Raw genomic sequence first — 17,913 nt, 5'->3', positions numbered from 1 at the left:
ATTGTATAATTTGACCCGACCCACAACCCGGTTTCCCGTCAAAAACCCAGCTAAAGCCCTCGCTAGAGAATTTCACTGAAGCAGCAAACAATCAATCTCCGAATTCGAATCACTGAATCATGTACGGCGGTGGTGAGTACCAGTTACTTCCTTTCTCGAGTGTTAAATACTTCTATTTACGGCTTTAACATTTTTCTTAGTATAAGCACAAGAATTCAGCGCGTTTTTTTGTTTGCATTTTTATTTTTTGGGTCTACAGATGAAGTATCAGCAATTGTGATAGATTTGGGTAGCCATACTTGCAAAGCTGGTTACGCTGGTGAAGATGCTCCTAAAGCCGTTTTCCCTTCTGTAAGTTATAAAGTTTTTGTCCTTTTTAGGTTGCAAATTAATAATGCAGCTTTCAGTAAGATGTTCCAAATAGTTCTTTCGGTCCAAAGTTCAAATTTTTTGAAAGCATAATTACAAAACAGTAGCTTTTTATAGTTACGTGTACCAGCATTTTAAACGTTATATACATTATCAGGTTATTTAATAGACAATTACAGGTAACTTTCATCTGTCTATAGCAAGTTTGAGGTGGTAACCTCGAAAAGAAAGTACATAGCTTGTTACAACTGGTGAAATTGTGGAAATAATGTAAAAGAATTTTACACTGATAGAGTGATAGTTTAAATCCATGGAATTTTGGGAAATGCAAGCCTGAACACCAGATTTGACTGCTAAAGATGAAGCTTCTAAAGTTTAGAACTTTGGTCATAGGCAGCAACTTTGAGCTTTCATGGCATTTAAGATGCAATTGAGGTAAAAGTATAGGGTAGTAGTAAATATGGATTGACATGGCTTTAGCACGCTACTATTTGCCTGGCATTCAATTTTTATTATTATTTTGGGGATTACTCTCCTGTTATTTTCTTTTTATATAATCAATTATCTATATCTCTTGTTTTTTCAAGATTAGTTCAAATCTTTTCCTCGTTATTGTTGGTGTCCTTTTGAATTCTTGAATATCATTAGCAGGTTAGCCACTCACAAACTAACCCGCCTGGGTTGTGATGTCTATATCATTATTTATTTCCCTTCATATATGCTCATATTCAGATTCTCTTTCAACTAGTCACCTACATTGTATTATTGCTGTGTAAAGTTGTCTTGATTTTATCATCTTTTAAAGGTTGTTGGATCAGTTGATCAAATGGAAGTTGATAATCCTGATAATCCGGAGGATAATTCTGGATCTGCTCCTGACTCTAAATCAAAGGGTAAGCGGAGATTGTATGTTGGATCTCAAGCCTTGGGATTTCGCCGTGATCTCATGGAGGTCAGTTTGCAAGTTTATATAGAATTGCCTTGTGATGCCATTTCCTTATCTCTGCCATCTAAGATATTGCATTATCTTGGGCAGGTGCTATCGCCCATCAAAGATGGGATGGTTGTGGACTGGGATATTGTAGAGAACATATGGGACCATGCTTTCAGGTAATTGGCCCTTCCTTTCATTGATATGTTGAAACAATTTCCCATGTAACATTAGGGCAACAATGCTACTCTAAATTTTTTCAACTTAGCTAAGTGGGGATTTTCAACTCGAAGCAATATGGCACAATTGCATGAGTATGCAGTATTATATTTCTCAGTCTCCAAATCTTATCCAAAAAAAAAAAAGGCAGAAGAAGTCTACTACCCAGTTGCCAGGGATATTTGCAGCACAATATAGTTCGTGGATTTTCTTTCAGACTGCAAAGTGACTGTTTATATATAGCGGCTAGTATGTAGTGGCATACACTTTGCTTATTGTTGCATGGTCGTTCTGTGTATGTCACATCCTCCCCTCCTAGTCTGGGAGTACCCTGGAGACCCTCACTGAGGGATCTTACCACCTTAAGGTGATATACCGCTGATCTTGTTGCTCTGGCACGTTTGCTTTTGATTACCGAGTGCTATGAAACATATTGTACAATTATTATGTGAGACAGACAAAATCTAAATAATTTCCTTTTAATCTCATTTAGTTTAGTTGATATTGGCCCATTTCACAATTTTCCTAATAGCTGAAAGGATAGTTTTAGGCAATTAATAATATCTAGGACATTGTAGAGTTTGTTGCAGGGTTGTTTTAAGAAATTATTCCTAATGGCCCCCAGACCACCATTAGCTTTCAAGATTGGACTTCATTACTTTTTTCCCCTTCTTTTAGTTTTACTACTTGGATTACTGGCACTGTCCTCTTTTATACTATGTTGCTCGGAACCTTCAATTATCGACGGCACTGGAGTCGGCACTGGAGTCGGCACGACAGGACAGACCAGTACAGTTACAGGGTTCGTACTTGGTTCTGTCAACATTTGGTGGATACTTTTACAAAGGAAAGGTGAAACTGAAAACCAAGAAGACAGAGATGAAGCACCAAGGAGAAGAGGAAAAAAACAGTAAAGAACAGTTGGAGACATCATTTGAAGCCACCATTCAACTCAAACAGAGGAGTGCATGCTAGGGTTACTGTCTGCTGAAGCCGCCACTGAACTCAAAGGAGGAAATGCCCTAGGAGGGTATCTTTGCCAATTACTGGTGGACTGGGCCTTTACAAAAACACCTGGAAAAACGTATTCCACAAAAATACTGTGATTTAACTTGGTCACAAACTCAGTTCATTGTATATTCATAGACAAGATCCATAAGAACAACATTAATTGGGCTAACTTTAATCATTTAACAGTACTTACAAATTATTATTCAACATAACTTAAATTTAATTATACAAAAATGGATTTTGGCGAAAATTTATCTAAAAGTTGAGTTATTTTTGTATGTTCTAAATAACTAGTAATTGTTATGCATATTATATTTAAACATTTATTAGCTGTATCCCAGTATGTGCACCCCTACTGTTATCCATATCCGGAATATTAGAATTTATGAGATGACGATCTGACCTCTAAATCCATACATGTGTCAGACACTTGCACCTGTATCCGGGCGATATAGCTTCTGTATTAATGTAAATTAGCTGTATTAGTGATTCACCCCAAAACGGAACATGCTTATTCTACAGACACTGGCACTGTATTTTTGTAGATGGGGCTGCATTGTTTTTCACTTTCTTTGATCACTGAAAATACCTGCTTTATATAAAGATGATGCTGTATTTACTTATCAAAAAAATAAAAATAAAATAAGGATGATGTTATATTACTTGTTCATTTTGTAGAAAGGTAAAAACTGTCTTCTTTATATGCTTTTCCTGCGACATCTTTTTTGCTTTTTCCCGTCCTTTGTCATTTGGTTAAGTTGATGTGGCTCTTAGACTGTTGAAAGAACCTTTTTACCCTGTATACTTACATTCACTTACAGGGAATGCTTACTGATCGATCCAAAGGAGCATCCAATGTTACTTGCAGAGCCCTGTTCGAACACTCAGCAGCAAAGGGAAAAGTGAGCAATCCAATCTGTCTTTTAGCAGTCTCATTACCTTACATTATTCTAAGAATCATGCCTTTTGTCTTTTGGGCCTTGTATAATTATTAGGTACAAGATTTCAAGCCTTTATTTTTGCTGAATATGCTGGTCATTTTATTTAATGAAACTCTTGACCTTTCTAAAATATTTTTGCTGGCATATCTATTTTTGCGTCTTATGTTAATTCTGTTTTACAGTGATAAAGTTTTATTTGGAAGACTAGGAAAATACAAGGGCGAAGCATGCTCTTAAGTAAAAATTACGTATTTATTAATCCTGAGGCCCTACGCCTTTGCTGCTTCAAAGGGCAAACAATGAGCACTGCAACAGCTTCCTGTCATATTAAAGTCATAAGCACCAAAAGCTTATTATAATTTAATGAGAAAACAATATATATCCCATGAAACAATCTAATCTTGTCCTCAGCTAAAAACAAAGAGAATACTTTAGCAGTCTGTGACTATACTGTATTTCTACGAGAAGGCACAGCTTGCAGTGAGTGAAGGGAGGAAGAACAGCAAAACACTGTAAGAGGATTAGTTATTAGAAGGTCATGGATATTCAATGGATGAATAAGAACCCGAGCGGCTGATACCAGTGATGTAGCACCAGAAAGGGAGTAAGGTGGAAGAGAAGGGGAAAATATGAGAAAGGGGAGAAGGAGAGAAAAACTGAAAGAGAGAAAGAAGAATTGAAGAATCCGCAAAAGAGAGATTTTACAAGTAGTTCATCTGTAAAATCTTTTTAGAGTGATTCTTGTGGCGTTGATTGAGCATTTTGACCTCTCAAAATAGCCCTCTGAGCTTTCTGCACAGTTAAAGAACAAATTTGGGTCAAGTTTTTGGTCAAAGCTAGGTCCTTCCACCTTGACCTTTTCTGTGAGGTCACTGTAGTCCTCATAGCTATGCCTGAAATTCCTATCATGGTTGTCTCTTAAGTGAGGATTGTCAAGTAATGGCTGGTTTACTGATGAACTGCTCATTTGCCGCTGAATGGATCCCAAGTCTCAAGATAGAAGCCTTACCTTTTTTAATGTGTAATACCTTGTGAAATTACTCTATTCGAAATGTTTCTTCCCCTTAATGAGAAGAGTCTACTGTGAAAGACTTTGTCCATCGTGAACTGGAATAAAGTAAAGAAATTATTGTTCAAAGCTAAAAATGAAGTTTAACTATTGAGAGAACATTATCATTTAGATGTTTTCTCTTAAGGCAATCTGGTGCCTGCATTATTATGTCATCTGAATGCAAATTGAAAATTACAGTGGACTGATAATTTAATTGACAGGGCTGCAGAGATAATGTTTGAAAAGTACCAAGTTCCTGCATTGTTTTTGGCCAAAAATGCTGTAAGTGCCTTTCTCAATTCTTGAAATTTTAATTTTTAGCATCTTAACAGAACCTTCATTGTGCTGTTCAGTAATGAAACTTTCACTTTTACCTGATTACGAAAAAGAAAAATACTGTATCTTCATAATGTTACAAGATCATTCCACTCTGGTTGCTAATTATCTCAGGATACTGTTACTGCTAGGTTCTCACATCTTTTGCATCAGGACGTGCGACTTCTTTGGTCGTTGACAGGTAGGAGCTTATTTACTAACTGGCTATCAGCCTTGAATTGCTTCTTTGACTTGTCTTGTCAATAAAGTTCTTTTGCAGAGATATTTAACCTCCCAGCGATAATAGCATTCATATTATCTGCATTGCGTGCTTCTGTACCTTCCTTTTTAGTGAATATAAATTATTGGAAAGATTTCATGATTTCTGGTGCATGATGGCATATTAGTTTCAGTTTCTCTTCATCTTGAATTGTTAAGTTTCTCTTCATCTTGAATTGTTAAGTTTCTACACATTTACATCAGTAGCGTCTGGTTTGATTCATAACTGTATGATGAGCGAATGATGAAAAATTAGAGCTCTTCAAGTAGGTTAGCGTCTTAACTTTTAAGAATCTTGCAAGAATTATGTTTGAGAATATGGAGATATGATATCAAACTTTATAATTATATTAAGGATATGTGAGAATTGTAGTAATGATATAAAACTTTCGCTTAGATTAGGTAGATGGTATTCTGTAATTTTTTATTCTTTTTCAATCTCTACTATTGCATAGTACACCCGTAGTACTCTTCCATTTCAATCATCCTTATTTAATTCTTTGTGATATCCCAACAACAACAACAAACCCAGCTTAATCCCATACGTGGGGTCTGGTGAGGGTAGTGTGTACGTAGCCTTACCCCTACCCTATAAAGGCAGAGAGGTTGTGTCAAATCGACCCTCGGCTTAAGGAACAATAAAAATAAAGCAACAAGCAATAGAAGCAGTAATGTAATACGGTAATGGAAGCGAGTGACATAACAAGTAATATAGAACCAGGAATAAAAGAATACAAGAATAGTACTAATACTACTCGTAAACCTAGGAGAAACTCACAACTACTTGTCAACCTACAACCTTAATCCTCGACCTCCACACCTTCCTATCGTGAGTCATGTCCTCGGTAAGGTGAAACAGTGACATGTCCCGCCTAATCACCTCCGGTGTTAGAAAAAGCGGTCGCTTAAAGCGAGAAGCGAAGTGAACTGACCCCTTCCTCGCTTCTGCCATGTGAAGCGACTCAGGTAGGAAAAAGCGACCGCTTCCCACTAAAAAGCGAGAAGCGACCGAAGCGAGCGCTTCTTTGTTTTAAACAGCTGCCAGCCTATTTAATTAAAAAAGAATGGTTTTCAGTGTTCTTTTATTAAACACAACCAGCAGAGCATCTGAGAGTCTCTGCGACTAGGGTTCTTCAACAGAGATTCCAGCAACAGGTATGTGATGATTTTCTCTTCTTCTTCTGATTTCTTCTCATCTTCTTCTGACTTCTTCTTTTTTTTTTTCTGACTTCTTCTTCTTCTTCTCTTACTGTTTCAACGTCCAAATAGTAGCGAAATGCTGGCGAATTTTTTTTAACCTTCGGTTCTTTCCCAGAATCCAGCAACAGAAATTTTTTTTCACCTTCAATTCTTCTTTCACAGTTTCTTAGTTTTTATTGCCTTTTCTTATGTGTTATGTAGTTGTTCTTTTAGTGGCACCAAAAGAAGATAGGAAAGACCCTGCTTGGGCTTACTTTACAAGAGTTAGCGAGACCAACAAGATGACAATTAGACGTCTTTTTTGTGACAAGATTTCAAATGGGGGAATCTATCGTCAAAAAGCGCATCTAATCAGTGGTGATCCAAATGTCGCATCTCGCTTGACAATCTTGTAGAAGAATATGATGCTCATTTTGTGCTTTAATTGATGCTACTCTTTAGTTTTTACATTGAAGTATTGAACATTAGCTTACAGTTACATGTGTTGTCTATGCAGTATTTATTTTAATATATATATTTTTAAATTCCGCTTCACTTCAAAAAAGCGAGCGCTTCGCTTCTCGCTTCTCGCTTTAAGCGAAATGGGGGTTGTCGTTTTTCCTCGCTTCACGCTATTTTTAACACTGATCACCTCTCCCCAATACTTTTTTGGCCTACCCCTGTCCTTGCTCTCCTATTACTTTGGCTGGATTATTCCTAACTGCATATTTACAATACAGGCGTGGTGATCAGTTGGACCTTTGATTAATTAACATCTCTTTTTTTTTTGATTGACCTCCTCCTTTCTTTAATTCACAGGCACAGGAGGTCAAATTCCGATTGTTGTGAAAGTTACTGAATGAATCTATTTCATTCTAATTCGATCTAAGAAGAAAAAAATCACGCTCTAAGCCCGCCATGGTCAGTCTCTCACACCTTCTGACTAGAGCATCTATGTCTCTCCTCTTCACATGCCCAAACCATCACAGCCTCGATTCCCACAACTTGTCCTCCACAGAGGCCACTCCCACCTTGTTCCTAATAACTTCATTCCTAATCTTGTCTTTCCTGGTATGTCCACACATCCATCTCAACATCCTCATTTCAGCTAGTTTCATCTTCTGGACATGGGACTTCTTGACGGGCCAACACTAAGCTCCATACAACATAGTTGGTCTAACCACCGCCCTGTAGAACTTGCCCTTAAGTCTAGGTGGCACATTCTTATCGCATAAAACCCCCAAAGCTAGCCTCCATCTCATCCACCCCGCTCCAATGAGATGAGTAACATCCTCGTCAATCTCCCCGTTGCCTTGGATTATAGACCCAAGATACAAACTATCTCTTTTGGGAATGACTTGAGTATCAATCTTCACTTCCACTTCTGCATAATGCATCTTTTCTTAATAGTAACTTTTGCTACACTCACAAAGTTAGATACACAGGAGTATAACAGGAAAGCTATGAGGGATAGACAGATCTCAATAGAGTTTTGGAAGTGCCTTGTAAGGGTTGTAGAGGTTGGTTTAGTATGATCTATCATTATCAAATTGTCCAATGTTGTATTAAGGAGCAGAAAGATACCAAAATAGACGTCATAAATAAAGAGTTAGAGGAAATTGCAAAAGCTGAAGAGATTTCATGGAGACAAAAATCTAGGTGTATTTGGCTTAGCAAGGTGATAGAAATACTAAATTCTTTCATAAACAAGCCAATGCACACAGGAGGTATAATACTATCGATAGAATTCGAATTCATCGTAATTTGGTGGGGGAGGAAGATGTAATCAGAGATCATATTCTCAATTTTTATAAAGAACTTTTCACTGAGACAGAAAAGTGGAGACCAAAATGGAGTGATGAAGAGTTGATTAAAATTTCAGAGGAGGAAAAGATCTGGCTTGAAGAACCTTTCACTAGTGAAGAAGTGGAAGCTGTAGTTAAGATGTTTGAAGGAGATAAAGCCCCAGGCCCTGATGGTTTCAACATGTATTTCTTTCAAAAATGTTGGAACACTGTCAAAGAAGATGTGATGAAAACAGTTGAGACATTTTGGCAAGAAGGCACCTTTGTGAGTAGTCTAAATGCCACATTCATTACTCTTATTCCCAAAAAGAAAGGTGCAGAGGAAACCAAAGATTTCATTTTTATTACTCTTTTGGGTAGTGTATATAAGATCATAGCTAAATTGTTGGCTGGAAGGCTAAAAAAGGTGATAAGGAAACTGATCTCAGAAAACCAAAATGCCTTTTTAAAAGGGAGACAGATTTCAGATGCTGCTTTGGTAGCTAATGATGCATCGACCATCATCTTAGAAAAGGAAAGGTTGGAGTGGTATGTAAACTAGATTTGGAGAAGGCCTATGATCATGTTAACAGGAATTGTTTGTTGAATTTGTTGCAGTTGATGAATTTTGGGAATAAATGGATAGAGTGGATCAAGTCATGCATCTCTACTGCCAGGTTCTTGGTGTGGATTAATGGCAGTCCTAAGGGTTACTTCAAGTCACAGAGGGGCTTAAGGCAAGGAGATGCCCTGTCTCCATATTTGTTTGTAATTGTGATGGAAATTCTTAGTCTAATGATCAAAAGAGCGGAAAGTTTGGGGTGGATTAAAGGTTTTAAGATTGAAGGAAGAAACAATACGGAGATAGTCATCTCACTCATATTATATGCTGATGACACTTTGATTCTTTGTGAAGCAGATAGAGAGCAACTTCTTCTTCTTCGGGGGATTTGCTAGCTTTTGAGGCAGTTTCTGGCCTAAAAGTGAATCTGGCAAAAAGTTGCATATACAATGTTAATGCAGATAGCTCTATAAATGAATTGGCAGAACTAATGGGATGTAATATTGAGGAGTTCCCTACTATTTATTTAGGGCTTCCTTTAATTAATAGCGTGCTAGATGGAATACCTACTTATTTGATGTCCCTTTTTCCCATCCCTGGCAGTGTAGAAAAGAAGTTGAATTCCATGAGAAGCAAGTTCCTCTGGGAAGGGAATTCTGAAAAGAAAAAAGTTCACCTGGTGAAGTGGCAGGAGGTTATTAAAGATAAAGAAGTTGGTGGCTTGGGAGTGAAAAATTTGAAACTTCACAATAAAAGTCTGTTGTGCAAATGCTTGTGGAGATACAATGACAATAGAGAGGAGTTATGGAAACAATTAGTCGACACTAGATATGGTAGAAATGAGGTCTGGACACCTGGTGCAATTTCTGTGCCTTCACGAATTGGAGTATGGACGCAAATAATCAAGTTGTGGCCTGAATTTCAGAAGTTCATTGCATTGAAAGTTGGTGATGGTAACAGAATCAGGTCCTGGACAGACGTTTGGCGGGGAGAAGAGAAGCTGATGAATAGATTCCCTACAATGTAAATTGTACAATAGCAGACTGTTATACTGGGTAGGAGTGGAAATTTAATTTCAGAAGAAACTTCAATGATTGGGAGGTTGATGAAATTGGTCAGCTTTTATATTTTTTTGGAACCTGTGATCCTCGATGTTAACAGCATGGATTCCCAAATTTGGATTGATGGTAAGGATGGCAGATTTTCAGTAAAGAGTTGCTATAAACTACTGCAGAAGCAAATAGGCCACTGGGATTTAAATTGGCCATGGAAAATGTTGTGGAGGTCTTTAGCACCTCTTAAAGTTGCTTGTTTTGGATGGATTGTAGCTAGGCAGGCATGTTTAACTCAAGAGATGTTACAGAGAAGAGGAGTACCTTTGTGCAGCAGACTTTTTTTTTGTGAAAGGTCCCAAGAATCGTTGGAACATCTTTTTTTGCATTGTAGCCAAATACAACAAATTTGGAATCTTTTTCTGAACATGAGTGGAGTTCATTGAGTGATGCCAAGGAATGTGAAAGACCTACTGCTATGTTGGCAATACCAGAAAGTCAGGAAAAATCTGGAAGACTATACCCCTCCGCATCTTTTGGACCATTTGGTTGGAACGGAATAAGAGACGTTTTGAGAATCAAAGAAATCACCTAGCTTTTGTAAAGAATAGTTGCCTTCAAAATTTGTATTTCTGGTGTAAAGGAAATATAGTTGAAAACTTAGATCAGTTTATAGATTTTATAGGTGTTTTGGGAATGTAACTGATGCAACTATGCCGTAACTTGTATTTTTTTGGGTACCTTCTTGGTACTCCTTTAATGAAACCTTTACCTTATCAAAAAAATAAAAAAAAGATACCAAAATAGTGTTGAAGTTAAATTGGCTATTGGTTAGACACCAGGAGCACAAATGAAATTCTTCAATAATTAAGAAGCTAAATTCGCTATTATTGTTGAAATGTGTGCACCACCTTATCTAAGAGTTTATGGTGTTAAAGAAGGCACACTTTATTTGTTTACCTCTACAACTATTTTCCCTAGCAAAGAGAGCTATACAAAGATGTTCTCTGGAATGCTCATCCATGCAATCAACTATACATCAAAAGTCATCCAATCATTTATACAAAATTGAAGCTCAAGTTACCAGTTCTGGAGTATTTTGCTTTATCTTATTGAAGTTGGTGAAGGAGTGGTTTGCATTTTTCTCTGTCCTCGGATCTGCTGACTATTTTCTTTTCAAGTTATAGCTGTTTCTATTTAGGAGACTGAATGCATGTGTGCTCTTTTTGTTACTCTACCTTTTTAACTGTTATGAATCTAGCAGTTTCTGCTTGCATCTTTTCTCTGTTGCTCATTGGATATTGCTGAAAGAGCTGTTCTTGAACTAATACAGTGGTGGAGGATCGACTACTGTTGCTCCTGTTCATGATGGATATGTTCTTCAAAAGGTATCCCTCAACAAAGAACAACTGCCTAAGTTTTTTCCGTTTTTTTCCCCTGATGACTGTAGTGTCTTCACTTAATTAAGAGTTTAACATATGATCACTTTTACCTATTTAGTTGAGCTATCTATTGTAAAATATACTACTTCCAGTTTGAATATGACCTCTTTTCCTTTTCTTTCTTATGGAATTCTTTTGTTCAATTCCTAGCATTAGCAGAGCTCCTACTTGACAAACAGAGATCTCCATTAATGTTTGTACTTCTGACATGCGTCTGGGAATTGTTTAATTGCACTGAAGCAAATGAATTTGTTCCCGAATCTGCTAACCTCCTCTTCTCACTCTCAAAAATAAAATTAAAATAAAAAAGAAGTAATATCTATTATCTTGTTGTACTTCCTTCATGGTAATAACTGAGGGCCTCAAATTGTATCTCGCTAGAATTTCTTTAAGAAAAATCATATAATGGTTTGGCTGGCATGTTTCCGTCGAGTAGATGTGTTAACTGACTATTCATTCATAGAATATTCCTTGCTGTTTTCTAAATTGTAAGCCAGAGTGAAGAAGAAATCAAGCCCAGGATATGGATTTTAAGGTGGAAAAGCTAATTAATCAATGCAGGATTGATCATGTACTTTAGATGTTGAAGATGGCAGGCACTCAAGATGAAAATTTTAGATGTTTATTTTGTCTATGGGAGGTGGAAGGAGGAAAAGGATTTCATGTTTAGTTGTATCATCCCTCCTCGTTGCATGGGGAGACAGGGTCTAAGTTGCTGGCGCACTTGTACAATCTTTCTTTTATATTTTGAAGGATGGGAAAATATTAGTGGCTATGGATGTTAAATATTCAACACATGGTCTGTGCATTGTTGTTCTCAAAGTTCTGTTTTTGGTTTCGTTGAACATATATTCTATGTTTCTTTATTTTGATAACAGGCGGTTGCTACATCTCCTATTGGGGGAGAAATTCTTACCGATTGCTTGATAAAAAGTTTGGAACAGAAAGGCATTACGGTTAGTTATTTATTGTCAGTTTCCCCCCTTAAGACATGATTTCATACACAATGATCTGCCTTATCTTGAAACAAACTTTTTTTTTTTTTTCCCTTTTTCTTATTATTCTTCTAGATAAAACCTCGGTACTCATTCAAGCGGAAGGAGATCCGTCCAGGAGAATTTCAGGTAACACACCCTTGTTTTTTAGTGCCATAACCAATCTGATTGTTTAATCCTCACCTAAATATAATTTTAAGTATCTTGGTTTATATTTCTTCATTACTATCTTTTTAAGCTTTGTTCACCATTAATCTTCTGATGTTTTGTCGAATTTCTTGATCACAACTATGCTTTGTTTCACAGACAGTAGACCTTGACTTCCCTGATACAACAGAGAGTTACAAACTGTATTGCCAGGTTAATCATTATTAGCATTTCCTTTCTTCAGTTTTTATTTCTCTTAGCTGCTCAGTCTTGTTCTGTTTTTGCAGAGAGCGATTGCAAGTGACATAAAAGAATGCGTCTCGCGAGCCCCAGATACTCCATATGATGGTTTGTTTCTCCTCTTAACTATTATATTCTTATACTCCTTTTGACTCATGGACTCTGTTGTTTATTATCCCTAGAAGATACAAATGTATCTAAATATGAGAAGGCAGTTCTCCAAATAACTTGCTTCCACTCCCAATTGAATGCCCACTTTTATTTTTTGAGGTTCAATTTTGGAAACAGTTACTTTGTCCTGCGAAATTTAATTGAGATACTATAAAAACTTATCATAAACTTTTAAAATGCAATTGGTAAAAAAAAAAAAAAAACTGTTTGGACTCTCAAACAGGAAAACGAGTTACTTTAGTTGGGTCAAGGTACTATAATGAACAAAAGCCGCTTCTGTCATAGATCCTTATCTAGCATAGGTATTAAATATATGTTGTTTCCTCTTCCCTCATCCAACTCTGCCCTGAAAAACTATGAATCATCTAACATCCAATGCAGGAGATATTTACAGGGAATTGAATCTTGACCCAAGTGTAGTGAAAGGATATTAACTCTGAAGATATTGCCAACATTCTATTATGTCTTGACAGAAATGACAGTTGTTTCTTTTGTATTCCCTCAGCTATAATGTACCCTTATCTAACCCTCAGGGGTTGGCCTGGTGGCAATTGACTTGAGCCTTGGGGTTTGCTCCCTTTCAAGGTCTCAAGTTCGAAACCCACTGGGTGCAAACAATTTCTGAGGGCCATCGGACTGGGTAAAACCTGAATTAACCGTGGTGCACTTGTGGGAAACTCCTTGCCGAGGGCCTGTGCACCCCCGGGATTAGTCGGGGCTCGAAGAGACTCGGACACCCGGTGCAAATCAAAAAAAAAAAAATTGTACCCTTATCTAAAAGGAAACAGAAGAAGGGAAAGGGAACAAAAGTAACTATCCTCATCCAACAAAATGTCACTGATATATTTTGGCCATAATCTTAGACCTTTTAGTATATATTGCTGCTTACGTTGGCAGTTGACAGAAGAAGGAAAAAGGAAAAAATTAATCTTCCTCATCTAACAAAATGTCACCGATATCTTTGGCAATAGTCTTAGACCTTTTATTATATATACTATGCTCATTATGGCAGTTGAGATTGCTTCAAGTTCCAGTGATACTATATTCTTGTATGTTTTCATATGCTTTTTTTCTTTGGTGTTTTTCTGTATGTAGTATTTTCCTTTTTTGAAGTTTGAAAGTAATATGCTACTACTCTATTTCTTGCAGACAGTTCATATTCAAACATTCCAACGACGTCTTATGAGCTACCTGACGGGCAGTAAGTGTTGTAGTCTTCCTCTGTTTCATTGGAGAATGAGTGATTGAGTTTCCTTAGATCTTTGGTTGAAGAGCTAAATGCAAAAATCGAACCCCTTTTATTTCTTGGTTTGTAGTTTTACTCTTTCTTGGTATAACTAGAAGCCCCATGGTAGTGGTTTTCGGTCCCAGATGATTAGGCTTCAGCCGTTCAGAGTTGCTGCCTGTAACCTATTTTGATTAACCTATGCCTTCTCAAAAACATGCGATTCTCTTTCCTTAATTGGCTGAGTCCATTATTTAAACAATGTCAAGCTGAAGATAACATTCTGTATAAGTTTATATTAATTGAATTTGATGTGACATCTTTATACTTTTTCATACGACTCAAATATCTAGCGATGTCAAATATAGTAACTCATTCAATTCTCTCTCTCTCTGCAAAAAATCAATTAAGTCAATTAGATTGGAATTGGGGAATATTCCTTTGTATGGTTAAAATTAAGTTTCATATGCCTTCTATTTTTTTGTTTTGCATGATGAAACAGAACGATAGAAGTCGGAGCGGATAGATTCAAGATTCCTGATATTATTTTCAATCCATCATTAGTTCAGGTTGGTATTGCTTAGCGTCCTAATTTTCGGGTTTCTTGTGTTGTTCTCTTGTCTTGTGGGAGTCATGGTCTCATGGATGTATGTGAGCAGTTGTTTGTGCGTGACTTTCATCTTCTTCTGTGCATGATTCTGTATTTAATTATATTAAGATGTTGAATCTGTAATAACCCTCAGGGGTTGGCCTGGTGGCAATTGACTTGAGCCTTGGGGTTTGCTCCCTTTCAAGGTCTCAAGTTCGAAACCCACTGGGTGCAAACAATTTCTGAGGGCCATCGGACTGGGTAAAACCTGAATTAACCGTGGTGCACTTGCGAGAAACTCCTTGCCGAGGGCCTGTGCACCACCGGGATTAGTCGGGGCTCGAAGAGACGCGGACACCCGGTGCAAATCAAAAAAGATGTTGAATCTGTAATGCGTCTTGCCCTGCCTCCCCGCTGTCGTATTTTTCACTTTTTATGTATTGATCCTTAAGAAATGGGGTATACTTATAGCTGAAGCACTCCTTGGTATGATCTGCAAGGTCCTATCTTTGCATTGCAATGATTAGAACTATATTTCAAGAATTATTTTGATGGTAAATAAGGATAATGGACCTGGCTGTGCTAATTTACACACCTCCAGTACTGCTCACACAATTTGGTTCGATATTACCTTTTTAACTTTGCATCTCATTTCCTTGCATTTCAAGTTTCAACAAAGTTTATAGTATTTCAGGTCACAAAATAGTGGGATGTTTCTGGGTGACAGTTTATTTTGCCATGATCTCTACCTTTGAGATTCAGATTTAGTTGTTGAATTGTCAAAGATATGTATTATTTGAGATATCAGTCTCTAATGATTTTTAATAAAGTATTTTTTCGGTGTTGTTTCTGTATAAGCATACCTATTATCTGGAGAATCTGTCATCTTGCCTTCTCAAGCTAGCCGCTTCAGATTTTCTGGTTTATCTAGTCTTTTACTTTGGTGTTTTTCTTTCTGGTGCGTCACAGACTATCCCCGGTATGGAAAGTTTTGCTGAGACTGCTGCTTCTCTTCGTGGTCTACCACAAATGGTTGGTCCTTTCTCCCTTTGCTCAAATATATAATATCAGTTGAAATTCGTCCTTCAAATTTTGTTCCTCTTTCGCATTTCCTTTGTCATTTGATTTACTCAAAATTTTCAGGTTATCGAGAGCATTAACAAGTGCGATGTGGATATCCGAAGAGAACTTTTTAGTAGTATATTGGTAAAGCCATCAATGCTTCTTGTAATCTCTTTAAATATGAGGCTGAAGTTTCCTTTTTGCGCACTTCCCCTAATTTTTGTAGTTGCTTTTAACATTTAAATACTTGTGAAGATCATTTTATAAAAGTCAATTCTTTTAAATTCCCATTTTCACATTGTAAGCACTGAAACTGAGAGGACGCTTTCCTTCTGGAGAAAAAAATAGAAATTGCATGACAAAGTAATTATAATTTTTCTAACTGGATGATGTTCTTTATGACTTTGTAGATAAAAATTAGTATATAAAGAACAATATGAAAATTCAATGGCAGATTAGAGCCAGTGCTTTTCAAATTTATCATTGGATTAAGTCCCATACCTACGTACCACAAGCATATGGATTTCCGAAGACTGCTTGTATTTTGCCTGTTTGAATATGAAACTTTGGATGAGATTTTAGTTTGATTCACTGCTTAATACAGCTTGCTGGGGGAACAGCATCGATGCAGCAACTCAAAGAACGTCTGGAAAAGGACTTGCTAGAGGTGCCATTTCCCATTTAACTCTAACTATGCCCCTCTCACCTTTTATGCACTTGTTCAAATTCAAGGATAGCAGTCTTATCTTATCTCCTTAGCTTGAATACCTAATTTCATATCTGTCTTCGCTTTTTTCCAGGAGTCTCCTCAAGCAGCGAGAGTCAAAGTACTGGCTAGTGGAAATGCTACAGAAAGGAGATTCAGGTTAAACTATTACTCTGTAGTTCTCATTTCGTCTTTCTCAGCCTCTCTTCATGGTAATAGTTCCTTTAGGTGTTGAGTGTATAAAGTAAAGGTTGAAGCTTTCAACTGTCTAGTGTGTTTTCTGGACTTTTCTCGTCTGGATGCAACATTCACGGATTCGTTTGGATTTCTCCCGATATTTGCTATTTCTAAGTTTAAAGCTGACAGCATATAACTGAAGCATTTTGCCTAGTAAAATTTCAAGTACTATTGGCATATCCTTTTTCCCCTTTCCCTTACCGTATAAGTGCAGATTTGAGAAAACGTAAACATACTCTTTTTGTTACTGCTTTTAGTAAAATCTTGAAATGCTAGTTTGAAGAGCATATATCTGTTGTTCCATAAATAATGGTTTGCACTTAGCAATTGGAGGCTTTCTTCACACAGTTCTGATCTAACAAAGGCGTTGTGCAGTGTTTGGATAGGGGGCAGCATATTGGCATCTCTTGGTTCCTTTCAACAAATGTGGTTTTCAAAGTCCGAGTAAGTTCTGCATGTTTCTTTGAAACCAATGCTACTTTTCAGTTTTGACAAGCAACAGTACTCCTAGTTTTTGTTTCCTTTAAAACAGCTGTTCCTACGCCGCATAATTACAGTGGTTTTTAATGAGTACACCTTTTCATTATGCTGATGACAGGTACGAAGAGCATGGGGCATCTTACGTTCAAAGAAAATGTCCTTAAGATGATTTCTTGCCGTTCTGTATTTATTTGACTAGCATCAAGCAAAGATGTTTTTCCAAGTGGACTTGCTCTGCTCAAGTCTTGTACCATTAGGAATCTGTATCACTTTATACCATTGTTCTGTAATGCACTGGTAGTACCAAGGTACATCCATATCGGACTTGCACCGACGACTAACATAGTAGGAATCAGAGTGACTTGCTATTTGTGGTAGGCTGTTAGCTGTACCACTACTGCAGCTGTTCAATGGAAATGCTAGATTAAACACCTTGTGCTAATTGCTAAGACCTTGTTTGACAACTAAGTGGACAAGGACCCCTTTGTAACAATTGGAAGTTTACCGAGGGAACACTGGCGATGGGTCAATCACGCTGCATTCCTATGTCTAAAGGTTGAAAACTGGCAACCTCAAGTGATGAAGCAAGAAGTTCTAGCAAATCCAATCGAGTGGTGAAATGATTGTATGATATCTCAGACAAAAGTTGGTCTCATTCGCTTTTCGATGATGCAATGTGTATTGTGATCACTTGTTGGGTCGAACCTTCTCTAGAGGAAGAAACAGAAAACGTTAGGTGGTTTAGGCATGAGAGATCCCACAGCTAATATGATCATTATCTTGCTTAAAGACAATTAAAAAATTGGTTAAAAAGATTTTCGTAAATTCTCATTTTACTGTGTTGGGTGGGTCACAATCCAATTGATGCTGGGCAAAGATATTGTATGTATATTTATTAGTTATTATTTGAAAGCGACTATACAATA

General features: G+C 37.1%; 1 protein-coding gene across 1 annotated transcript; it reads left to right on the top strand.

Annotated features, from left to right (window-relative positions):
* LOC107818079 (actin-related protein 4) lies at positions 1-17,913 on the top strand. Its single transcript, XM_075219073.1, has 20 exons — positions 1-132; positions 260-351; positions 1,175-1,321; positions 1,406-1,479; positions 3,352-3,432; positions 4,744-4,804; positions 4,990-5,039; positions 11,027-11,081; positions 12,014-12,091; positions 12,206-12,259; positions 12,437-12,490; positions 12,565-12,625; positions 13,838-13,889; positions 14,416-14,482; positions 15,472-15,534; positions 15,646-15,708; positions 16,169-16,231; positions 16,365-16,429; positions 16,883-16,951; positions 17,106-17,913. Exons 1-20 carry the CDS (start codon positions 120-122, stop codon positions 17,149-17,151), a joined length of 1,308 nt encoding a protein of 435 aa, XP_075075174.1. The 5' UTR covers positions 1-119; the 3' UTR covers positions 17,152-17,913.

This window comes from Nicotiana tabacum, chromosome 8, assembly GCF_000715075.1.
Source record: "Nicotiana tabacum cultivar K326 chromosome 8, ASM71507v2, whole genome shotgun sequence".
Lineage (NCBI taxonomy): Eukaryota > Viridiplantae > Streptophyta > Magnoliopsida > Solanales > Solanaceae > Nicotiana > Nicotiana tabacum.
This window is presented reverse-complemented; position numbering and strand designations above follow the sequence as displayed.